Source organism: Botryllus schlosseri, chromosome 7, assembly GCF_051294905.1.
Source record: "Botryllus schlosseri isolate E-star chromosome 7, Bs_hap1, whole genome shotgun sequence".
Lineage (NCBI taxonomy): Eukaryota > Metazoa > Chordata > Ascidiacea > Stolidobranchia > Styelidae > Botryllus > Botryllus schlosseri.
In genome coordinates, this window is record NC_137242.1 from 22,668,241 (window position 1) to 22,695,594 (window position 27,354).

Sequence of the window (27,354 nt, forward strand, 5' to 3'; positions counted from 1 at the left end):
ATTTCATTTATAACTATTTGAATAGAATTGTTATTGTACTTGATATATATTAATTATAAGATATAGACGACATGTGAGCGGAAAAATATATAATGTTATCATAAAAGCTATCACGTTATAATTTTTCAGCTACTATGAATATTTTAAATTCAACAGATAGATAATAGAGATCGATCTGATATCACAACATTTGGGATTTAGCAGTGTAGCCCAATCCAGGATTCGGGTATACTTCTGATAAGTGGGTTATTAAGCTCATAGTCAAATACCTTCGAATATCGGAGCAGAAAAATAACAATATAAACATATTAATGAATGTGTCATAGTCACAGAAATGACGGAACGCCGAACAACCCATTGTTGTTACATCGTTGGAGCGTACCACTACGGTAGTCGGTACCTTTAAGTAGCCTTAATAACATGGTATAGAGACCCAAGATGTTACTAACATATTTCCAATGGTTGCCATAACTACTTGCTTAGTTAGCGAATTACCAAACTGCGACCATCTGATATATTACTATTCCAATGACACGCGAATAGTTTGTTGCGTCAATGGTTTCAACTAATTCACGGTCTTCCGAGTCACTCCGGTCATTATCATATGGCCATCGACTCAGACTCCCACGAATCGTCTTAGCATAGTGCTGTAAACAACTATCATCGAAGGGTCTGGGTTTATCATCATGAATTGGGAAAAAGGCGAAATAATGAATCTTCTATACTGCATGGTCGCAGATAGTGAAGTTTCATTAATAGTTTTAGGCTTTCCGAGTAATTTAAAAGATAATTTTCACTTCAAAACTTGTACAGATATATGTGGCTCTTATATATTGTAAAACTATGAAAATCTAAAATGTCGTCGCGGGCCGCACAAAATGCTCTGGAGGGCCGCATGCGGCCCGCGGGCCGCGTGTTTGAGACCTCTGTGGTAAAGCTATATCCTTGCGATATGACGAATCGACGAAAACCTATACATCAAAATGATTCTGATTCTGCATAGTACAGCAGTTTTCATTATTATTTCACTCAACCCCATCTGGGCTGGTGCACCATATAGGTTGTAGGCTAACCCACCACGTCCCACCTGGGTATAATTAATGGATTACCCCTACTGAGTTCACCGTATATAGATACTAAAGATAGGTTATAGAGTTGCATTGTTGTACAAGTTGTATAATTATGCCATACGTAATTGTTCAAACAATTTCCAAAAATCATGAGCATATACGACGTATATACGATATATTATACGCACGATTACCACCGTAACCGGCGTATACGATATGGGATATGGTTGGAACCCACGAAATACTCGGTTCAACAGCTAAAGTACGTAGATATAGATCATTGGAACGGATGATGATGATGGCGACCGCCGACCGTAAAAATGCTGCAAAACGATGTAGTCCTGGTTTAAGACATTTTTGGTCTGTATATGACACTCTTACACTCTTAGCGAAAACAGTGTGTATTTCCACCCGTGTACCAACCCTGATACACGGGTGTGAATATACACGCATAGTACACAATACCAGAACATATACCTCTGACTTATAACGCAGCATAAATCGAGTACAGCATTTTAATCCAAATTATGCATGTATGCAGGGACGTAGGAAGATATACACTCTGGCACTTGGGATTTATGACCGCGATATAGTTCTGAGTTAGGTTCTGTTTTCACGTACCTCCCTTTTTGGCCCTTTGGGTGTCAATACACATTCTTTTTCATATGAGTGTAGGCCTATAGCCTACCTAACCTATACGCTCATCTATGGAAATCTTGAAGTCGTCTTGAGGCTTCGTAGTATTCCATCTCTTGTCGATTCCAGGTATACATTGCAGAATGCGCCATTACAGCACATGCGAAATATGAATATAGAACTCTTATATTACATATAGCGGTGGTTGCCAAACGTTTTGGCTTCATTCCCCACTTCAGATTTATTCCGAGTCTTCATTCCCACTACACAAAACTATCGCCGCATTTCTCTTTACCTTTCTCATTACCGAGCAGCCGTTTGCTTGTTTGAGTACACAAGACACACAACCACACCAGTACGCAAGACATTCGCCTATAACTGCAACATAAAACGTATTGTGAACAGATACCGGTAATACACAAAACTTAGCCAAAGCGTGATACACGTCATACTGGTTGTGCTGGATGAGTTTGTGACGCCGTAAATGGTTATTCATAGCTAAAATGAGTTTGTGTGAACATGAACACCACGCAATATCATTTTCGATACATAGGCTACATTGCAGAGCAGTTAACTGGTAACGATAATCGCGCATTTGCAGTGGCGGCTCGTCCTATAGGGCAACTGGGGCATTGTCCCTCCTAAAATTCTGTACAATAACACTTATATACCATCTATAGACGCACAGCAGTCAATATATACCGAAATCACAGCGGAACCCGCATTATTCTTGTGCTTTCGCTTGTAAATGCCCAGCCCATACCTAGCGAGGTCTTTGCGAAAATCGAATTCTCTTCCGTGTTTTCTCTTTGTGAATGCCAAGCCGGGGCTTGCCCCGGTAGCGCTCATAACAAGCTTTCACTGTCTGCTCTCTCAAAGCCGCGCACAATAAAGAAACGGTGATTTACTTTCTCCTATTCAGAAAATTACCGAGCAAGTGGGGCAACCTTGCCTGGTTGCCCCTAAGGTGTGATGTAACAATCGTATCTATATCTGAGCTCGGTTACCGTCATATGCGTTGAGTCGACCTTTGCTTGCTGGTATAGGTCGATTTTGACGATGTTTCGCTCCATGATAATTCTTGAAACTTGGTTTGTTATGTCGTGACGGTCGTATTTAACACTGCTCCAAGTTTCAGGGCTGCTACTTAAATTGTAGGGTAGTAATTTCGTTTCTAAAGTTGACTGTGTGCTGATCCGTCATGTATCGCAAACAGATTTTACTCAAAAGCGGGTATTGGTCTCCATTGATTTTGACGATGTTCCATACCGAGATCGGTCATAATATTTGGCATAGTTATTCTTCGTGTTAGTATCGAGCACCGTACCAACTTTTAAGTTTATCACTGAAGTATGTGGGTGGCAGTGGCGGCTCGTGACAATATCGGGTGGTGGGGCAAGGGCTGCGAGCGACTTTTATCAACATGACGTCACAATGGCGTTTTCCAACGTAAAAAAGTAACTTTATGATGGTCACATGAATTTCCCGACAACAGTGATTTTAACGTAGGTGCCGCGAGAGGTTTGCCGGTGAGCCGTGACTTGAAGTGTGGTAACAAATGTTTTATTCATTTATTTTTAATCAAAGGATTATTTCACAAAATGTACGCGAACTAAGAATCGTCCCTATGCCACGAATCAAGTATCAGGTCATCCTTAGTAGCATGCGTTTTGATTTCATGGTAGAGTTATAGATTACGCAAATCGATAGACCCTAAAATCCGACCGTCACCCCAAATTCGAAATCCGGATCCAGTCCGGCCAGGTAAAAAAACATTGAAATCCTGCTCCGGCTCCTGAACCGGACTGTGGCCATCTCTGGTTACGACCAGGTGATAATAGGCAACCAAAGCGGAGGCACCCGGCGTACGATTGGATCAATAGACTGGACAACTTCTAGACCTCTCATTTTTGCTCTAAAGGCAACTGCGTAAACTACGTACGGAATAAAGATTCAATACGATTCATGTTCGCACTTGACTTGACCTGACTAATTCCAATGACTAGAACTCGAGAGATTGCGTAAGCCTAACTGGAAAGGTCAACGAGTTCGGACACATACGCAATTGTTATCTCATAGATTGGGCCTGTCATATTGAATCCAGAACATCAATTTGAATGGTCTTTGAAGAACTAAGGACAGCAGCCTCGGAACTTCGGTCTCGGAACAACGTAGGACATTTTGGCCTTGAAACTGGAGACTGTGACACAACACATACGGCTTACTGTCTATAAAGTCTGCTGCGAAATCGCCGTTGGAAAATATATTAATCAATAAATACATGAATAAAAGCCGTAACTTAGTATACTGTTACAAGAAATCATCGAGAAGTAGCATACGCAATCTCATAACCCATTCCGGTATGGTGCACTGTCAAAATCAATGCAAACAGACGAACACCTAACTTTGAGTAAAATAGATCGAGGAATAGGCTGATCGAATGATCAGCTGTTAGCCGACATCGAAAATGAAATAGCTATCGCAATTGACAGGGGATTGTAAGCAAATGGTTTGAAGGCCACAATTTCACAGTGAAATGGACATTGGCGAACATAAAATTATGTGAATATTTGAATGCAAACCGAGAATCTTGGTTAGCTGTTTCATGCGATAATCGAGATATACCATTGGAAATATCATCACCGATCTCGTTATGGAACGCAGACTATATAGATTAGCACAGACCGACACCGGCTTTTGCGTGAGATCCACAATGACGTAGGTAGGCTAAGTATCAGATCAGCGCGCATCTCTACCATACTCGACCTCGAAAACGAAATAACTGCCTCAATCATTGAGTGTCAACTTTAAGACTTGGCACCGTGTTCGATACTAAAATCAAGACATACCGTGTGAAAGCTCATGACAGATCTATGTATGGAACATCGTTAGAATCAATAGAGACCAATAACGGCTTTTGCGTAAATTTGTTGGCGATAAATGAAGAGTCAGCTCTTACTCGACTTTGGAAACGAAATTACCACCCACATAGTTCAGTGACAAACTTAAAACTTGTTACAGCGGTCGATACTAACACTTACCGTGCCAAATGTCATGACCGATCTCGGTATAGAACATCGTCAAAATCAATGGAGACCAATACCGGCTTTTGAGTAAAATCTGTTTGCTGTACTATGTACATGATAGATCAGCACACACTGAACTTCGGAAACGGAATTACTACCATTATCTTTAAGTAGCAAGCCTGAAACTTGGAGCAGTGTTAAATACTACCTTCACGACATATCATACCAAGTTTCAAGAATTATCATGGTGCGAAACACCGTCAAAATCGACCTATTCCAGCAAAGGTCGACTCAACGCATATTACGGTAACCGAGTTCAGATATAGATACGATTGTTACATCACACCTTAAGGGCGAGTAGGCATATTTGCCCCGGTTGCTCGGCCATTTTACGAACAGGAGAGAGTAAATCACCGTTTCTTTATTGTGCGCGGCTTTGAGAGAATAGATAGTGAAAGCTTGTTATGAGCGCTACCGGGGCAAGCCCCGGCTAGGCATTCACAAAGCGAAAACACAGAAGAGAATTCGATTTTCGCAGAGACTTCGCTATGTATGGGCGTTTGCAAGCGAAAGCACAAGAAGAACGCGGGTTTCGCTGTGATCTCGGTATATATTGATTGCTGTGCGTCTATAAATGGTTAAATTGTTATTGAACAGAATTTTAGGTGGGGCAATGCCCCAGTTGCCCTATAGGACGAGCCGCCACTGGTGGGTGGTAATATCGTTTCCTAAGTCGAGTGAGAGCTGACTCGCCATTTATCACCAACAGATTTTACGCAATACCGGTATTGGTCTCTATCGATTTTAACGATGCTCCATACCTATATCGGTCTTGAGCTTCTGGACGGTATATCTTGATTTCAGTATCGAACGCTGTGCCAAGTCCCGAGGTTGACACTCAAGGATTAGGGCAGTAATTTCATTATCGAGTTCGAGTATGGTAGGCCTAACGCTGACAACCGTTGCGCATTTCACGCAAAAGCCGGTGTTGGTCTGTGCTAATTTTAACTGTGTTTCATACTGAGATAGGTGATGAGATGATGATCTCATGAAACAGTTTACTAAGATTCTTGGTTTGCATTCAAATATTTACTTTATTTTATATTCTCCAATGTCAATTTCACCGTGAAATTGTGGCCTTCAAGCCATTTGCTGACAACCCCATGTCAAGCGCGTTAGCTAGTTCGTTGTCGATGACGGCTAACAGCTGATCAATTTATCAGCCTAGTCCTCAGTATATTTTACGCAATATTCAGTGTTTTTAGGCATGGCTCGACCCTTATCAGCCTGGAAATTGTCCAATGATCTAATCGTACACGGGAGGAAAGTGCACTCCTACCTCTTCCCAACGTATTGCGATAAAAAATGAAAGGCTGACGTATAAGTGAGGACAAGGACGCCTTGTTATACATTTTTACACTGCTGGTGCCAGGGGACAGAGTCTCTAATTCGACCGAAATTGGGTATCGTGATCTGAAGCATGTGGTCTATACTGCAAACGGTGTCTCGATATTACCCGATGGTCGACATTGCTCGGCTCGAGTTAACTTGTTTAATGTTTATATTCCAATGCATATTTTCCGAAGTAGTAATCGCTAGTGAACTTTTAAAATCCCCATAGTTGAAAAATCGCTTTCTATCAACTTTGCTGCAGTAATTAGGCTCAATGCGTTAGATGTGCTCACGATTCTCAACGCTCTCATTCTGGGTATTCCAGATTTCAATGAACTCGTCATTGATAATTTTGCAACTATGAGATCACGCCGCGCGCAATAGGCCTATTGATACAAAGGTTAAAATATGCAGGTATGATCTACTGTACTTCATATTTTCTTTCGAATTATTTGAAATACGTAAGTCTTATTTACCATGCCTAATGTCGATACCCCATACAAACTGTGTGTGACCACCAACGTTCCCTCTAATTTTCGACGAGTCTGCGCACGCTAACCAACTCATTGCGCATACCCTTGGACAACAGTGCGTAAACGTCTGAAAAAAAGGTCATCGCTTAGGATCTTTTGTGCGCAGCTTAGATTTTCTGTGCGCAGAGATCGTGTCAGCACTGCGCATTTGCGCACGTGCGCAGTAGGGCTGGTCAAAAATAACTTTTTTTTCCCGATTCAAGCCGTTCACCTCTTAAATCGTCAGGTTGCAGTAGAAAACCTTACTCACCAAATTTCACTCGATTCCAACCAGTAAAGGCCTCCGCAGATCCAATTAAAATTTTTAATTTATTATGGAAAATTAAAAAAAAAAATTTCCAAATTTTTCTGCCAACCTCATGAAATTGTTGAGCTGTCTTCAAAGACGTTGCAAAACAAATTTGAGTCAATTCCGACCAGTAGAAGCGGAGTTATGTGAGTTTTTCGTTGTTAAATCGCGGATTATCCACCAATCCAGGATAATCCGAGAAATATCATCGAAAAACTCACATAACGCCGCTTCTACTGGTCGGAATTGACTCAAATTTGTTTTGCAACGTCTTTGAAGACAGCTCAACAATTTCATGGGGTTGGCAGAAAAATTTGAAATTTTTTTTTTTTAATTTTCCATAATAAATTAAAAATTTTAATTGGATCTGCGGAAGCCTTTACTGGTTGGAATCGAGTGAAATTTGGTGAGCAAGGTTTTCTACTGCAACCTGACGATTTAAGAGGTGACCGGCTTGAATCGGGAAAAAAAAGTTATTTTTGAACAGCCCTAGTGCGCAGCTTACAGGGAACATTGGTGACCACCACGAAGTCACATTTTCACGTCGGAATACACTATTGTGACGTCATTTAGATTATTAAAATCGCTTGTACCCCTTGCCCCACCACCCGATATTATCACGAGCCGCCACTGCGCATTTGTCTCTGTAAATATGTAGGTAGAGTATCCTGTATATAACGTTTGCCAAATGCGTCTATTCCCTACCAGAAACCATTGAATTCCCCACCGGCTGGGAGCCTGAACCCCTGATATAGAGGCTGATTTTGTGATTATGTCCGCTTGAATCCAAAAGCTGATCACATAATAGCATTAATTACATCGATACATCCGTCCTATGGCTTAGCGTCCTTCGTGTACATAGCAGAGCCCTCTTTCAAGAATTGCTGGAAGTCCCGGTTGTTCGACTCTGTCGGTTTCTTGACGCATTCTTCATAGTAAGGAAGTTTCCTCAATTTAGCCGACCATCTCTTCAAATTAGGATATTTCGTCCAATCATCGAAACCACCCATTTCAATGCACCCTAATGTGTGGACGCAGGCAAAATCTAGAAATAAATACGAGAGATTCAGAAGCTATGGTGATCTCGGTGCTCATGCCCATCGCTGAAACCACAACGTAAGTTCGAACCAGGGGTGCAGAACTTCAACAGACAAAAAAGAACATCAACAAGATGCCCCAATACGGGTAATTGTACGGCTGGATTTGGATTTGAGCTAGAACATAAATTCCTATTCATTCTAAATTTGCATTTGAGTTTTGAACAAAATTCGGTCATTCTTTGATATGGACATGGAGCTGGGCATGAACTGGATTTTGAAACATTAAATCCGAACATCTTTGGTACATGAGACCATTAACAACACCCAGACCTGGTTACGTTTCTGTCCTAATATTTACCAGTGTATGGTATGTATATACTCATTCACCTTTATTACGGGCAATTAGCAACGGGAATTTTTGAATATTATAAGGACAATCAAGTTAACCTACTGTATGCCTCCTCAACGGACGGAGAGCTTGCTGCTACTTAATATTGTTGTGGATTTGATAAATTTACTTTATACTTAACAAATGGAACGCTTGCATTGTACAGCGACAAGCCCGTAATACTTCCGCCTTGGCTTATGTAGGACTATGCATGGATAATATACTATTACGGGGACCTTTTGTTAGGGAATACGATAAAAGTAAGTAGGTTAATGCACAACGCACTGTACACTGGCACAGTACGTGGATACGAATTTCAGTACCTTCTTCAAGTAGTATATTTGGATCAGCGATATCTAGAAGATCTAAAGTTCTAGATATCCATGATTTGAATAAGTAAACGCAATAGAGACACCAGATTCATCAATACTAAATGGAATCTAGAAAGTTGCCACATTCATAACCAAGATGTTGGTAAATGCGGGGGAGAAGACTATTCGCCACCATACCACCATCGAAGGTTTGGGTCAACGGCCTTCTACTTTAAAATCTCTCAGTAACAAAAGGTAAGTAAAGGCACAAAAGAAAAAGTATGAGTAGCGTAACTTTTGATTTGCTTAAGTAAGTACTTCAAGTAGTAGTACTTCAAGTAGTACAATTTTCACTTCCTTACAACATCTTTGGTTGAAATTTATTGCATTTCAACTACGGGCCACTCTGCATGGCGCTGACGGCATAAAAAAATCAACACTAACGAGCATGCACCTTGACTATCTCAAAAATTTTACCTGCTTTGTTACGAAAGTTTGCTCGAAATATCCAGATTTCTGTTTGTTAATATTTAGTGACTCTCTGCTGAGAGCTTGACCCAAAATCTCATAACATCAAGAGCGAAATGTACTATAAATGTAGGTATTCATCGAATGACGATTATTCAACCGATCAATGAAATTGATATCATTGTCTGATATAAAAAAAATCTAGCAGGCGTATATGGGGTCAATCTCGATTTCATATGTTTATTGTATCATAAAAACCAAATCCATGCGATTGGGTTGTTGGCTGCTGCTGTATAATTTGTTACAGTAATATCCATAGCAAGTACAGAAACCCGTTTGACACTCTGCTCAATATCAACGTAGCAATACTCACACTCCGAATACATTGTTAGGTCTGGCCTATACCGTTAAGGCGTAAGCTTGTATTCACTTACAAGTATCCTCGTCGAAATTGTCGCCGAAGCGACGGAAGATATTATTTTAAAGGATTATTATATCATTTGATTGTCCTAGTTGATACATTTCGCGACGTTTAATACGTCAATATGTACTTCAGCATTGTGGCATTATGTGGACGAGTCGTCGCTAGGTATCGTGTATATTAATATTGACTATAACTTCACTGAAATGCAGGGTTAGAATTAGCAATATGGCGTCACGTGACGCCACGAGGTTCACGTTCCCGCTCACACAGAACCTTTCAAAAAGGTTCGCGTTCACACCATCCCTACTACACATTACAGTATCAGTCCCGCTCAAAATATCTCATGAATTCCTAACTTGAAAAGTAACGCCTTGCCATGTTTGGATGTACAGATTATATAAGTGTTTCCCAAACTTTTTTACACAACGCACCCTGACCTCTTCCTACTCCCGACAAAAAGAGTATTGTTTCATTGCGCGGTCATTATACATTGTCACGTAGACTTTTTATGTTGATCTCATTTATTGACAGTCCGATGTATGTTATGTACGCTATGTCTGATTCTCATTTTTCTACGATTTCCGGTACAGGCACAATCAGTGTGAATAATCGCACAAGGCAATATCTTTTTCAAATCATTGTACTTCCTTTTGCTGCGATATGCATTAAAACTTCGTCGTCCTCGTTTTACATGCGTTTGAATTTCCGCTCCTAACTTGCGTTTAATAGGTGTCACCGAATAACTATAGTCTGTTCGTTGCTTGAGTGATTGTTTGGATGATTAGAGAACTCAATGCAGCATAACAATGAACATCTACGACCGCAAGGGACGTGGCCATATATTCATTAATCGTACTTATGTGCAGAGGGTGAGCTAATAACTTTCTCAACGCTTTCTCAATTATTTTCTCATAGTCCATAGCAGACATGGGGTAATCGCGATTAGTAATCGTAATCGATTACAGCATTTTTAAGTAATCGTAATCGCAATCGATTACATTCGAAAAAATCCCGAAGTAATCGTAATCGTAATCGACTACTTCCCATATTTAATCGATTTCTTTGTGAAATAACGATTACTTTTTATTTGTACAAGGACTGTAACATAAACTGAACACTCGTGAACAAGGAAAAGATGTTATATCAGTTATTGAGAGCACAAACGTCTGATTTTCGAATGTCACTGCTCATTATTACGTCAGAGGTAGCCTAATTAGCTTTGCTCGTCTTTGCGTAGGAAGTGTCCACACATAGTAAATAGATATTCGATGTACCATGTACATTAGTATGATTGTAAGAAAACCCACCGTGCTGTATATCGGTTTATCAATACATTTCAGGCGCCACTACCTCGCATCAGGATAATTAATCATAATCACCTCTCTGCCGAAGTTAAAATAGCAACTTTTGTATTCATGTTTGGTTGGGCTTAGTTAAACTATAGAATGTAATAGTTCTAATTCTATAGTTAGATGCAGTTTCACTGTTGCTGCTTGGCGAGCAGTAGGCCTATATGGTACGAACGTACAGCAGACAAAGGTTTAACATTTTGTACTCGTAAAATAAAACATTACGGTTTCCACAACGAAGCATTAAAATCAACAGCTGCTGATATAGATCATAACTGGACCGTTGTTTTGCCGTTTCTCGTAATGGCAGCTTGCATTACATTATCACATTAAGTTGAAGGCAGAATTTTATGTTCACTTTCTGTTATTCTCATATTATTCTACTCAAAACGGGCGGCAATCATTATTTCACAATTCTTTACTGAACATTTGGACCTGCCGCCATAGCCATCGGCTTATATACGATGTTAGCGTGGGTTGTGTAGCTAGAATCAGGATCAAAACAGCAAAAGCGTCCCCCAACCAAACTTTGGTCTTGGGCCCCCATAGGTCAATTTTGAAGTTGAAGATTTAATTTCGTCAATCATATTGGTGATTGCATTATATTGCATTTTTAATCCTATCTCAGCGCCCGATGGTCAGATTTACCTGAACAGTGGGGGGCGTAATTCATAATTATAACATATGGTACCTTGCAATAATTACTTTATTGTATGTTGTTAATTCGTGACCTCCGGTCTGTTATATAGCCAAAAGATATTGATTGTAGCGGCCCAAACAGCAGACTAAAAGAAAAACTTGCGTGAGACCACTGAGACGCACGCACAAATTGTCATGTCTAATGCTCTGTGGGTGCCCGGGTGGCATTTGCATCGTGGGCTCAGATTGGAAGGAATGGACTTGTTAGTCACGCCCACGCAGCGCGGCTATTAACAATGGACACATACCCTAAGTTTTGGCCAATGTCTTTCTGTAATAGCACACTTCGTGGAGTCTCATGTTGGCCGAAACTGCATATGTCTTTCGATGTGTCGAGGAGCGGTATTGACTGGCACCTAAATGCCTATTACTAATAATTATGCATGCTTTATTTCTTGAGGGGGATACGTAACGTATGCATTTCGAAATCAAACTATCTAGAGACATTTAAATCGCAAAGCTCAAAGAGAAATTCCAAGTTAATGAAATCTCTCGAAAATACTCTATAATTTATGTTCGTTTGCAAAATACTTTTGAGTCCCCTCCAACCACGCTCCCCATCCTATTGGGGAATTAGGGGTGCGGCAGTTATGGACCTGGCAAGAATGCAAATCATTGGGTGCGATAAACCGTCCTCTATAAAATGGGCAATGGGTACATTATGACGTAACAAGGAAATGTCCCATCTTTTTTAAATACAGTCATTGGGCCTTTCAAGCGCAATCCATGTAGTGTCTTCCAATATAACTACTACGATACAAAAGAAATGTAATCGTGAGTAATCGTGATTACTTTTCCAATGTAATCGTAATCGACTACTTCCCGATTTTGCTGTAATCGTAATCGTAATCGTATTCGCGTGATTCAGAAGTAATCGTAATCGCAATCGATTACATTCATGAAGTAATCATCCCATGTCTGGTCCATAGTGACCACGTTTAGCCTACTCTCAGCGCCCTTCTTCATTCAGCGCCCCCAGTCTCCCCATTAGTAGCTAGGGTCGCTGGCGCCCACTTTATGGACCACGGGATTATATATTAAAATCGACGGTATACAAAGAAAACGCGTTGAATGTTCATACCAAGAAATGTGAGATGATTCCCAAACATGTAATCCTGACTCTTTACAACCGCCTCGTACTCGGCGAGTACGGCCTCACACTTGGGCAGAAGTTCTGTAACCACTCCTTTCGCTCGTCCGTCGAATATTGCTTCTGGATTCTGGAATAATGCGCCATCAAACATCAAAATAGAGAAGTTGTACTCACTACTGAGTCACAGTCATGGATCAGGATGAACACAGGTTATAGAGGCGCGGTTTACTCACTATCGCAATCTAGCAAAATAGGTAATGAAATGAATCTCTGCAATTGATAATGAAACAAAGTCATAGAGCCGTGAGCTGAATTTTCAGCCATAGTTCTTGCCGTCACAGCCGTCGAAATCCTGATTTCACGGCATTTATGGCATTCAATAGTTTTCCCTGTACAGTCGCCCGGCTGTCGAAGCTATAAAGGAGGACAAATTGCCGAAAAGGGAAGACATTTGGGCGTCCTCGGGGGATATTTTCGATTTCTTGAAAAAGAAGGACAAATCCTCCTAAAGGAGGACGTAATGGTAGCAATAGTGGGTGTGGGCATTACTTATCGTACATTGAATGTAAATATGAATGACGGAACACGTGAATACGCTTATATTTTCTGTGCTCAAAATACGCTTATGAAATATCGTTTGAAATTTGAATTAAAAGGTATGTATCTCATATTGAAACTGCAAGATATAAGATTTTTTATCCGGTAATAAGTTTCAAGCCCTATAAATATCAATTTCAATTAATGGGTCTTATTGATACGGAGGGAGCCAAGCTAATTCTCTCCCGGAGATATGTCGTTGATGGGAAATATTACGACAAAAACAACCATAGAAACCAGGATCCAGCATGTGGTGATTTTAGCGTTCATTGTTTTTTTTGTGCTTTGATACATTCATTCTACCAAGACCATTACGTTTAATACTGACACAACACTGACTTGAATGTGTGAGGCGTTCTGTATTCAAACCTTTTTAGGGTGCATTGCATCGGGACATCACAAATAAATCTAAAGAGACACGGACTTTTTACGCTATAAGAAACGGTACTTGCCAGGTAATTTAACATTTTGTGGTAGTTGTCCACGTCCGCCATCATAAGCTCGTTAAATCTCGCTTGTTCGGTCAAATCCTTTGGGTAGAGATTCTCGTTCTTTTTACCTTTTCCGTATTTAGCAGAAAGGTACACAGCAATCGCGCGACTGCAATATCGAAAAAGCGTGAATGCGAACGTTCGAAGTAAGTATAATCACTACCTCTCGGTCAGAGTTAAATCCCCATCTCTGACTGCAGGCAACTGCATTTTGGGGTTGATCTTCTTGTACGCGTCTTCTCTGTGTTCCATTTTCATCATATCCACCAAAATCGCTTTGTGAGGTATATCCAATTCCTTAATCACCATCCACACCAAACAGCATGGCGGGCTTTGGGGGTGATAATAAAACTCAACCACCATTTTATAGGTAAATGTAATTACCTACGAAAAGCTGATGTATTACCAGTAGGGAATTAAGTTTAATGATATTCTGTCTTTTCGCACAACCGGCGTAAAGCCTGATCAGTGATAATTTCTAATTTTGTAAAACGCTATATCGAGAACCCACATCAAAGCGTCTACGTTTGTGCGAACACTCTTAAGAGCAGCGCCACATTGAACGCTGCCTGATGTCCAACAATGGAATCTCTGTGTTCATTACTCCTAACAAAACAAATGCTGTGTCATGCCTTACCACCTTTATCACGTTTAACAAATAGAGTGAAAAGATTGGTCGATTGGTTGTGTGTGTTTGGTCAATTTTAAATCATCTCAGACAAAAGCACGTCGGATCGTCTAGCGCAGTGAACCTTAACCTTGTCTGTTTTGCGCCTTCTCTAACTAACCAATAACCATACAATACTTCACACCTTCCTAAACCTAAGCGAATATTATAAGTAAATATGCCAGTTGGCTCCGTTTTCCGGAGTAATTCATTTGTGGTTTAACTTCAGCGGTGGAGCCACGGAAAGCTGATTCAACTTACTCTGTGTTTGCGAACTTGCTTCGTATATCGGCAACAGGATAAGAAATGCAAGTTAGCAAAGAAGGAGGGCCAAATAAAGCTGGGTACTGTGTCGGTATGGGTCAACTCTTCTCGCTATCGGCTGGCCGATGACGTCAACACTTCAGCTACCACGCTGTTGGATCATTACTGTTCTCCTACATTTCTTATTTGGACTAGAAGTAGCGATTATAGTTTATTGCTGTAGTATATAACATCTGTACCGTATTTACCTGTGCGCACCGTTTTAATGATACGAAAGGTCAGCACGATACATTGTACAAGTATAGGCTACATCTCAGATGACCACACTTGAAAAGATGGAAACTGAAGACATTGACGTCCAGACGCGACATGGTATCGCCAAGATTGCGAAGAAATTAGGCATGCAATTTTCGAATTAATTATTACAAACGAAGTCGCCCGCTACTCGTCGGTGATCGCGGCGCCGTGGCTTAGTTGGTTAAAGCGCCTGTCTAGTAAACAGGAGATCCTGGGTTCAAATCCCAGCGGTGCCTTTTTTATGCGGAGCGTAGATAATGCGAACCTGTCACACCCAAACGAAAAGTCGTTTATTATTTATATCCCTGTAATCATATATAGGACAGTGTTCCAAATTTATATTATCATCAATTAAATATGTGGTTAAAAAGTCTCGTTGTAATGAATGAATGCTACACATTAAGTCCTGGAGAGTCTAATTATTTCGCAATTGAAACCCGATACCCTGCTAAAGTGTTGGATTGAATATGGACTCTAGCATGTGTGTCTCGCACCGCTTTGTAAATTATTGGTTTACCTCATAGGAGCCATGCCCCCGTCTATCAAGAACAACTCTAGCCATTGTGTATACCTTCGTAGAAATATCGCTATTTATCTTTTAAATCTTTCTAACATTTTTTAGTCTTCTCGATAACCGCGGTATTTGATCATTATTTATTTGGCTGGACTGGAAGTTGTCCTACTAGTTTATTACTGACGCATGACGCATCTGTATTAGATTTTCCAGTGCGTATCACGAAAGCTGTGATAAAAGGACGGTACCTTACAAGTATACATCACCGATGAAGACACTATAGGAAAGCGAGTAGCAGAGAACATCTATGACCCGGCGGTGTGCTATGCAGTCTGTAGCGTATACCGAAGATGGTTAATATATTGTCCGTGAAATTGACTTATATTTTCAAATAAATGATAAGGTGGGAGGGCGCCGTGGCTTATAGTTGGTTAAATCGCCTGTCTAGTAACCAGGAGATCCTGGGTTCGAATCCCAGTGGTGCCTTTTTGAGATGAAGGATAGATAATAGGAACCTATCCGCGCGCAATTATGTCATTACGCTTAACATAGTCGTTTATAATAATATACGTTCAATTATATAGGACAGTGGTTCCGAGTGTTTTAGACTGCGACCCAAATCTCCGTTTTATGAACGTCGCACGACCCCAGCTGCAGTTATCTGAAGGTACATCCTATATATGTGGGGTGAGTCTCAACCTATATTTCAACTAATCATTATGCGAACCGCAGTCATGTATCACAATGTTCGTACAATTATATAGGCCAGTGTCGTAGGTATGATGCCATAATTTAAATCTAAATCTTGTTGGATTATAAATTATGCACCTGAGAGCTTCTTGTACAGACCTGGGCAAAGTGCGGCCCGCGGGCCAAATGAGGCCCGCGAAGTTATTCTGTGCGGCCCGCGACAGGTTGCTTGGAATTCAAAACATAATACTTGCTTTTTGAATGACTAAAACCATAGGCTGTATGAAATAAACAGGAAATTCGTTTACTTTGAAACCTGTACCTGGCATTCGTAATCCAGACTCTCATCCCAAAATACAAGCACTAATCGAGAAAAACAATCACTTTCACATAGCATAGTCATGAAATCGTGTCGGCATGTTTCTGCTCCGGCTGGGCAGGACACTTGGAAACTCGCCCGACCTCGTCTCGGCATCACTGACTGACTCGTCTTCCAGAACCGGACGTGGTTCAACGTCAACCACGTACGAAATACCAGCACAAACTGCCAGTTTCAAGAATCAGGGGTTTAACTGCTAGATTGAGGTTTTTTCTAGACTGGCGGATGGCAGACTCAGTTGCTCACGGGCATACGCAAAAGCATCAGTACTAACGATCTCAAACTAATTTGTATCTTTGGGTTGCCACTCGAGGTGCGTGGAAAAACACTGGATTTGTCTACTAAATTCACTAGTTTTGAAATTTAGGCCAAAGCTATCGACCACATCCTGAACGATAAGGAAAATAAAATGATTACCAACGATAACATCACGAGAATACACAGTAAATGACAAAATCATTACGTTTTGTGCAATCTTTCCACATCTGACAATATTATTGCCAGGAATTTTATTTCTCCGTAACAAAATTTTACTTCAGATCTAAAGCAAAAATGCGGGAGGAATATGAAAGTCGGTGGAACATCATACACTCAAATTATTCGATTTTATACTGTCAAAGGAATCTGCATAAGAACACTGTATTGAATTAAAATCACAGTAGCCTAATCATGTATGGAAGAATGCACCCGTAAAGTTATACTTCCTATCCATGACGACACGTTATTTTTCAAATAATGCGGCTCTAAAAACGTACCTTCTGGCAAGGCATTTGACCAATGATATATAACTGCGTGTACATCGCCGAGCTATAGGCTACATACACCTATGGTAGTCATTCAATATTGGGTCCAGTCAATTGGGTCAAAGTAGCCTAACTTGTTTGCTTCGAGTGAGTTTATTTACTGGGGTTACCATACGTCCTCCTTTAGGAGGATTTGTCCTCCTTTTTCAGGTTTTTTAAAATGTCTTTCGAGGACGACTAAACGTCCTCCTTTTTGGCAATTCGTCCTCCTTTACAGCAACTTTTACAGCTAAGATGATGGGCATATTCGAGTGAAAATGGGCATAAATGACGCTAAATAGGACATGCGTTGTTCGATCGAAAGTGACGACCTTTTTTTAGTCAACACCATTAATTTTAAGTAAAAAGTGTGTAAATCGGGAGACGATCGAAAGTGATGACCTTTTTTGTCAGCTCACCAAATTTTACAGCAAAAATAGCGAAATCGGCTGTTTTCAGTCTTGAACAATAAACTTTTCTGATTTGGTAACAGTGTTCTCCTTTCCCGATTATAAAATATGGTGACCCTTATTACAGTTTCCACTGTCTGAGACTTGAAACCCGGTCTCGGGCTAGGATGACAACTACGGTAAGCTTGACGGGACTAGCCCGGCCTATTTCAGTCTTTGTCATACAGACTTCACCCGTACTAGTATCATGTTTACAAACTGCCAGTCCTGGATTTATTCTTGGGATATTAAACAGTCTGCTACATATGGAAATGTGTGCCAAGCTAGGCATCGTTCTATTGCGTTGGGTCTCGTGTCAAATGGGCAAGTGTAGACGAATATTAATAGCCAACTCTTCAAGCACAAATTATTTGAAGCCCATCAGACTAGATGACCTTCACGGTCTTATCGATCATTCCTATCTAATACTCTCTCTCTCTCTCTCTCTCTCTCTCTATCATTCTCATTTACAAATATTTTTTCGAGAAAATAGATTTGAATGATTTGACTAGATTTGCTGAATTTCGAAAACAAATAGAAGAACACCTGGACAAGACAAAATAGACTAAATCTAATGTAAAACACTAGGAGTGGCAATACTAGGTGCCAATTCCGTGATGTGCGAAAGCATAAATGGGTCGTGCTCGGAACCACGATTGTGACGGCACAGACAGTCTGCGAGGCACGTGTTGCGAGAGCTCGCATGGTCAAAAATAACAATCTGGCTGGCGCGCTCGCGCTTCAGTCGTAAGATAGACAATTGGCTTCATTTCGCTTAATTTATTCTTTCTATTCATTATTGAGCCGCAGTATCATTTGAACCAGTAAATCTACTGCTACTGCTACTGCTACTGCTACTGCTACTGCTACTGCTACTGCTACTGCTACAGCTACTACTACTACTGTTGGACTGTTCTGTGTTATTAAAGAAAGCTCCTTGGATTTGCGTGTGTGCTCAGGAATGCAAGAGAACTATAGCGGTCATTAGTCAGTCGGCTAGTGCGTACAACAGGAACTATAGCATCGACTCCAATCGATCACTATACCAGCGTGTCTTGCAACAAGTCGTTGCATCGACCGCTACATACTTAACAGTTCAATATGAGACCAGACACTGCGCATTATGATGTAGCCTAACTGGAAAGATGATCATACCAGGAAAGTCGTGGTAAAGATCTAATTACTAGCAGGCCAGGGGAAGCGAGTAGCGCAGTGAGCTACGCGACACCATCATGATACCAATGGTTGCTGGTTTGAGTCTCGGCTCTGTCATGTTTCTATGTGTCGGAGGTTTATCTGCGCTCCTCATCGCCGATCACGAAAGCCCAGAAGAAGAGAGAGCCGAACTGAAGAAACATGGCAGCAGAGACCAGAAAAAGTACGCAAGAAAGCAGAAAAACCTCAAAAAGACACGAAGTTATGAAAATACTGTACGGGCGCGAATGACTCAAGTGTTGATAAGTGCCAATTGTGTTAATAAAATAAACAGACAAGCTAGCAGGCCATAACACAGTTACAATAGGCCTAGCTCGCTCGTAGTTAATTAAACCGAGATCAACCATATATAGAGTGACTCAGTTAAACTATAGAAGTTATTTTGCACTGTGGGTATGTCATATTGTTTTCTGTGTATTTCCGCCCCCATATCGCCGCTAGATTTATAGAAAAATGAGTCCAATAGTATTGGCAATTTATAGAGGAAGCTCTATTTCGGCGATGAGCATTTCCACGCTAGGAGACACCAAGACATATAACGTTTCGGGCAACATCAGGCCGTGTTATTTTTGGCATTTCAGGACTCAGATGCCAAAACTGCCAAAAATAAAAATTTGAAAATGCCAAAAATAAGCAATTTTTGGCATATGCCAAAAATAACGCGGCCTGCCAAATAGTGTATTTCGTTCATGGTGTTGTGTTAACAGGACCGCGTTACAAGCGAGAAGAGCGTTTGTGAAAGGCAGGTTTCTTAATCTGGGTCCAGCCCACCCATTAGGGGTGAAAGCATGGTGTCCTAAATGGTGTGGGCACAGCGTGATTAAACGGCTGACTGCATTTGGTTTACGTCATACTTTCCATTTGTCCAAAGGCAATTTTACGGCTATTTTTGACCGGCTTGTCGAGCACTAAATTTGATAAAACGGGTATCAATGAGAAGCTGCCGCAGTACTGATTATTAAAATATAAATTATATTCTGCTCATGGAGCTGGTACCCCCAAAATCAACCACGATTTTTGCATTGTGATCGAGTTGAACATTGTGACGCAACAAACTGTCTGGCTATTTATGAGCTGCATAGTCTCGTTTTGCCAGACAGTCTTGTTGCGTCAATGTTCTTAAACAAGCTAACATTCCCAGGACTCTTCCATGCGAGTTGGTAATATTAAAGCCACCTGAAGTGACACAAGTCCTCCGAAAATATATCGGTAGACTGAAGGAGAAATGATAGTCGGGCTACTAAATAGAATGTGTTGAGAGACAACACAGGAAACTCCTGGAAAAGGATCGGGAAGAGAATTCTTTCCGCGATGAGATCGATGGCACTGGCGAAGTAATCTCTTTTCATGATGCATGGAAGCATGTTCGGCCCTCCAAAGATTTTGAAGCTCTGAAAACCTTTTTGTGGATGACTGGCAACATTCTTTCCCTCAACGGCTACTGTTGAAGCCGATATTTCCCAGATTCGCAGGTCGAGAAATGAATTTAGGAGAAACTTAGCTGACCTGAGTTTGGAAGCACTGTTACAGTGCAAACGATTTAAGTCTATTCAACAGCTGTAACAGTCAGCTGGTAAACGTGTTTGTTAGGCTTTTCTTTCTTTTTTTTTGCTTATTGGCACCGAGTCCGATGGATACTGCACATTTTGTGGTTTCGTTTGATATTATTAACCTATGAAATCGTTAGGTTTTTTCTTCTTCTTATTGTTTGTTGGCACTGATTATACGTGGATGCAGCACATTTTGTGGTGTCTTTTGACTAACTAGCCCAAATAAAGCGTTTTTGTGACTAATTCGAGGCTGAAACTATCTATTTAGAGGACGATGCCAAAATTGCCAAAAATAAAAATCGAAAAATGCCAAAAATAAGTTATTTTTGGCAGTTTTGGCACATGCCAAAAATAACACGGCCTGGGCAACATGCTACTCTGTGAGGTGTGCTGCCAAAATGAATGCCAGCGATATAGCCTTGAAACAAAATAAACGCCGCATGATGGCTGTTCGATATTGATATGTCCATCAGCCGAAATGATCAGTGTCTTATCGTCCTGTGTCCACAGCGTGAGCCTCCTGGCGCATACGAGACCCACAGAATATAATAATGAGCCCAGACCACGACCTGACATATCAATCTCGGCTTCCGACACATGCCACCTTTTAGTCATCTGTCCTTTCATCTTCTTTTACTTTTCATTCAGTGTTTATTAGGGGTGTTCAAAAATGACTTTTATTCTCAAATTGTACTGGCTACTTGATAAAATGGCTAGGTTACCTAATTTAAGCTTGCACACCAAATTTGGTTCAATTCAACCAGTAGCCGCATTGATACAGGAGAAGAAGGTTTTTTATTTATTATACACCAATAAATAAAAACTATTCCCAAATTTCCTGTTCACCCCATGAAATTGGTACGTTGTCTATAGAAACGATGCTCACCAAATTTGGCTCAATTCCAACCAGCGGAAGCGGAGTTATTACCGTCGAAAGTTTTTTTGATTTGAATAAAATAGTATTTACGGTGACCAATTCTATAATTATATTTATTGCAGGTAACACCGTTAATACTATTTTATTCAAATCAAATTTTTTCGGCGGCAATAACTCTGCTTCCGGATGTTGCAATTGAGCCAAATTTGGTGAACATCGTTTCTATAGACAACCAAACAATTTCATTGGGTGAACAGAAATTTTTTAATTTTTTAAAATTTCATTTATTAAATAAGAAACTTTCTTATCCTGTAGCAATGCGGCTACTGGTTGGAATTGAACCAAATTTTACGTGCAGGCTTTAATTAGGTAACCTGGCAATTTAAGCAAGTATTTAGGGCAATTTGAGAAAAAAAAATCATTTTTGAACACCCCTAAACCTCTTTTTCTACATCGCTCGGCCAGATGGGTGTCTGATTTCGAAGACTATTCGAAGTCGTTTCGACACCTTCCTATCCTTCATTGTATCGCAGTCTTGCGGTGTATTGAAATGATGAAATTGTTAGCAATTAATTGAATCGAATTGAGTTGAGTCGTGTTCGTCTCATGAAAGTAGATTTTCTTTAGCTTCGTCTGGTACGTGTCAGCGATTCCAATATATTAGGAGCAAAAACAATTTTTATCGCTTTACCGCGATCTTTAGAGCTCTACAGACAACCTAGTGTCATACCCAGCTCAGTGTGACATCAAACCTACTTGCATAATACACGGGTGGGCACATTTTTCATGATCAGACCATATAGTCGTAACGACTTTGGTGCGCGTGTCGGTTATTGGCTATGGTACTGAACACAGTAGACTTGCAAATGACCATAGCAACCACAGAAGATCGATACCGATACCGATATCGATACCGTAACCGATACCGTTGCCACCTTCTGAAAGTCGCTGGGTGGGAATGATTGCTTGAAACGATATATATGAGGAAACTAAAAATGTTCGGCACGCTAGATGGTATTGTTTTAACATTGGAATATTTTGTCAAGCTGCATACGAAAGGTTGCCGACCTATATTTTTGTTAAAGCTCATATGGTGACATTGGTGCTTTGTAGACCTCGAGACGTTACAAAATATCCACCTAACCCACAGTTATACGCAGTAATCCAAAGAAAATTGGGTTCTCCCGTTCAATGTCGTGGAACGATCACGCAGTAAAATTGGTGGATACCGACGGTCCGCGTTCGTCCCGGCGCCGTGGCTTAGTTGGTTAAAGCGCCTGTCTAGTAAACAGGAGGTCCTGGGTTCGAATCCCAGCGGTGCCTTTTTCAACGCATCACTGGGCGGTTTGAGAATTAATTAAACGAATTGCTTCGATGAATCTCTTGAAGAGTTATAGGCTACCGAAAATAACTGAAGGTTCCCTAATTCCTTCGACTTTACGTATTATAAACTCTAACAAGATATTCACGATATTAAAATGACTGGAGTGTGATTGGGGTCAAGTTTGCCGTCATGGGTCGTATATTAGTTCGGATGATACAGGAACTGGCACGTAAAGCTGCTAATCGCGGCCGCGTTGCTAGGAATGCATATTGAGGAGGAAGAAATTATCTATATAGCGCTGAAATGATGATATTACTCGATGGCGCAGACTAAAGAGAGCTATCATGCTTCCATTTATATTTTAAACAGTGTGCTGTAAAATATTGCAGGAGGACCGATGCTCCGTCAAATACTAATTGAAAATAACTATTCTCTATAAATCATCATCCTCATCAGATAGGGGAGATGTGGTACCGATGGATCAAAAATTGCAAAATGATCTCTGTCCCTCAAATCTTCAGCCGAGAATAGCAGATCTTTTGCTGTCTCAACACTTTGATACAAGCTCTACCTACCGCGGACATTTACATGGATATCCGCCTTCTTAGAAAATATTTATAAACGTTTAAAATTTGTTGCTCGAACGTGTCATCGGTCCCCACCCGGTGGGTCCAACGGCACACGACCACGGGACCTATGAGGCATGCGCTCAAAAACTCAAATTTGTTAACTTGTGTTGTTTTGTACTATAAGCTAAGCTACAGCAAGCCAATGAAGAATGTTTCGTCGCGACCTTTAAAAATAAAATAGATTATATCAACTCCAATGTTGGCATAAAATCATGATTTGATTTACGCCTAAACTTACAAAATTAATGCCACATACATATTACCCGCAAATCGAGATTTTTACTTTCAAATACCTCATAATAGCGACAAAACACCACAGGTAACTATGATTTACAGCCTATATATATGTAGGCGAGTTTCTGTTGTTAAGTGATTAGTTGGTCCATATATTTTGCTTGATTTTTGGTTATGGTACCATAGGTCCCCCACTCCATAAATATTGTAATTGACTTGAAAATAGTCCACTCGAGGATGGCATTGATTCAAAAAATATGTGCCATTATATAACCTGATACAAGCCCTATACTTCACATAAAAAGTTATGGCGGGTTTGTTAGTCTGAAAGGTGATATAGAAAAATGCAAATGTCGATCCAAATTTACTTTACACCCCCTAAAACGTAAATCATTCGTCACAGACCCCATAACTCACGCAGGTCGAATTTTTCTGCATGTGAGGAAAGATTCTGTCAGCATGTAATTGTAGACAAATTCACGGTGTGGAATCATGGAATTATCATGGAGAATTTTACAAGTATTTTCGGTCCCAGTGATCCATCGGTACCACATCTCCCCTACTTCCTCGAGAACTGCCTGCATCAACTCCATTTTGCTGCAGATTGGTCTGCAATTTAAATATGCACAGTGTACATTAGGCGATGTAAAGAGGAGACATTCACACCGAATGAAAAATAAAATAGATAGTATACAAAAGCAAGAGACAAAAATATGGTGGCATGTCACGGGAGGCGAGATCGATAGGTCAGGTCGTGGTCCGGTAATCTTAAGGGCGTCAAAAAAAGTGGAGATTTGATGAATTTTGTCAATAGTAAATTTTAAACAAAACTTCGAGGATACATGAGAACTATTACACCATCTATACTGCTAAACCACTTTTCTTCGGTGCCCCGGCGCCCTCATATCATCCTACTGCGTATTTATGCTCAGTGAAAATCCTAATTGCCCCAAGGGAGCGCTGGCGACAAGGTTAAGAAACACTGATTTACATTTTCGGACCGTATCGTCGCAACATCTTGTCTGTGCCGGGCACTTATTGACTATAGTCAGTAGTCACCAACGCCATCGAATTGAAAATATACCACTGGTAGCCTACACAGTAGCCGTAGTAGAGATCATGCGAAGTGTAAAGAAATATTTTAATGGCATGTAAAATGCAACAATTGCTGCACATTTTATCCAAATGAAACTGAACGTCTGATTTGGCATCTACGATTCTGAAATTGAATATGCGACAGTCTTTTTCAATATCGTGGGTCGATCAAAGAGTAAAATTCACGAACACCGGCACTTACATGTCGTCACGGCGCCGTGGCTTAGTTGGTTAAAGCGCCTGTCTAGTAAACAGGAGATCCTGGGTTCGAATCCCAGCGGTGCCTTTTCTTAATCGCAGCATCAGACCGTCCCAACGTTGCTAATACAAACTGTAGTTATAAACCTTCGGTGTCGTCCTATATTCTACATTAGATTTACGTGGCTCTCGACTTGCAGTACGCGGCTCATTCCTAGGATTTCGTTTAGGACTGGGGTGGCCAACCTCTTTGCTATTCACGGCCGTATTTCTATTAGCCTATTTACGTAGCCTAGAGTCGCATTCCAGGGCATATGCGTAATGAACTAAGTGGACGCCAAATACCCATTTTGAACTGCCCATATCAATTTCCGGTGAACTCCGGACTAATCTACGTTCTCATATCGGCTTACTATACGCACCGAAGTCGCGAGTGGTCATTAGGGCTGTTCAAAAATAACCTTTTTTCCTGAATCTTGCTGATTACTTGATTAAATCGTTAGGTTGCCTTAAAAAACGACGCACACCAAATTTGAATTCATTCCAACCAATTTTTGCGAATTTCGTAGAGTTTGAAAATTTTGAATTTGCCTTAAAATGCAAAAAATAATTTTTTTCAAATTTTTCTGCCAACCCCATGAAATTGTTGCGCTGTCTTCAAAAACGATGCAAAACAAATTTGACTCCATTCGAAGCCGTAGAAGTGGAGTTATATCAGTTTTTCTTTGGTAATTCTGGGATTATCCTTGATGGGGGGATCATCCCAGAATTATCATCAAAAAACTTGAATAACTCCGCTTCTGCAGCTTGGAATTGAGTCAAATTTGTTTTTCATCGTTTTTGAAGACAGCGCAACAATTTCATAAGGTTGGAAGAAAAATTTGAAAAAAACATTTTTTTGCATTTTTGGGCAATTTCAAAATTTTGGAACTCTACGAAATCCGCGAATATTGGTTGGAATGAATTCATATTTGGTGGGCGTCGTTTTTTAAGGCAGCCTAACGATTTAATCAAGTAATCAGCAAGATTCAGGAAAAAAGGTTATTTTTGAACAGCCCTAGTGGTCATATTATGAAAAGTTAATGGATTCGTTATGATCGTACCGAGCGCAAAATTTTGCTCAGATTCACGAATGAATTTCGTCATTAATATTAGTATTTTCACATATTTTTAGTTTTGGGATCAAGTCACTACCTGCGAGTCACAAGTCATCTCGAGTCATTGTACATTTTGACTCGAGTTAAATCAAAACACTTAATTTTTGGAGGTGACTCAAGTCAAGTCGAATCACGTCAAGTCAAGTCAAGTCACGAGTCAAGTTGAATTTTCAAAGTACGAGACATGATTCAAAGTCATTCAAAGGCATTTTGCTAATTGTTTTTAATACAGATGGAGTCTCCGTTTATTCTGAACCGACGAACGAATAAAGAGTTGATTACACACGTAAAATGCGCTGCATCGCTCACGCATACGTAGACCTGCAAAACTACGCAAGAATGGCGGTATAGCCTCAGTCTATAATTATCGGTTAAAATACAGGATAACATACGAAAACTCAAAAAGTTCAAAAAATTATATTGTGCGTCTACCCACCTGCATATCCATGATATACAGGTGGGTAGGACAATCATACACGAGGTTTGGTTAACGTGGGTAAGTTTGCGACAACGGAAGCTATAAGCTCCGAATACTGCGTTTGCGATCAATATATTTGTGATATAACAATGGGGGCTCGGTAAAACGCATACAGCGATTTAGTCGATATCGATTACTTGATGACTTATAGAAATTGACTCTTCAATTTTGCTTCGAGTCACGAATCAATCTGCATTTCTGAAGCGTCGAGTCAAGTCAAGTCATACGAAAAGGTGATTCCAGTCATCCCAACATTCTGCATATTAGTATCACATATTTATCATTTCTCAGCGCATGTGATCACTGATCAGATTCACCGGTAGAGTTGACGGAGGAGGAGAAACATGAGAGTTCCTAGTAGCCTACTAGCCGGTACATATCAGCGTTGGTCTTCGAATTTTGTTTCGCTCATATTTTAGAGTATGGCATGGCGTGAACAATGTTCGCTTCCTTCTCTTCAGGTTGTTATATTCTTCTCGGTCGCCATATCAATCTCAGATCCTAATTTAGCCTACTTGAGCAGGCAGGACCGTACCTGCCGCACCACAAACCCCCAAATTGGGGGGGGGGGAGCACGACGGGGGCCTAAAATCCTTTGTGAATTAAAATAAATAATAGAGTATTCAACGTTGCCAAGTAATTGGGTACCTTCTCCCAAAAAATACGCATTATTTATATAAATGGGCATTACCGCGCCACGACGCACCAAAGCGGGCGTTGGCGTTTTAGCCCGTGTAATATGCGACTCC

At 40.6% G+C, this 27,354-nt stretch overlaps 1 protein-coding gene and 3 non-coding genes across 4 annotated transcripts; 3 read left to right on the top strand and 1 right to left on the bottom strand.

The window, feature by feature from the left end:
* Window positions 1-7,677: 7,677 nt before the first annotated feature.
* On the bottom strand, window positions 7,678-14,242 carry LOC145442450 (glutathione S-transferase 1-like). The gene is made up of 4 exons (XM_080320354.1): window positions 13,970-14,242; window positions 13,768-13,915; window positions 12,707-12,845; window positions 7,678-7,991 (listed from the first exon to the last, which is right to left on the bottom strand). The coding sequence occupies exons 1-4, from the start codon at window positions 14,167-14,169 to the stop codon at window positions 7,780-7,782; spliced, it is 699 nt and encodes a 232-aa protein (XP_080176480.1). The 5' UTR covers window positions 14,170-14,242; the 3' UTR covers window positions 7,678-7,779.
* Window positions 14,243-15,196: 954 nt separating this feature from the next.
* Trnat-agu (transfer RNA threonine (anticodon AGU)) lies at window positions 15,197-15,270 on the top strand. Its single transcript has one exon. It is a non-coding gene; the product is annotated as a tRNA-Thr (tRNA).
* A 7,469-nt stretch (window positions 15,271-22,739) lies between these two features.
* Trnat-agu (transfer RNA threonine (anticodon AGU)) lies at window positions 22,740-22,813 on the top strand. Its single transcript has one exon. It is a non-coding gene; the product is annotated as a tRNA-Thr (tRNA).
* A 2,171-nt stretch (window positions 22,814-24,984) lies between these two features.
* Window positions 24,985-25,058, top strand: Trnat-agu (transfer RNA threonine (anticodon AGU)). The gene has a single exon. It is a non-coding gene; the product is annotated as a tRNA-Thr (tRNA).
* Window positions 25,059-27,354: the final 2,296 nt, after the last annotated feature.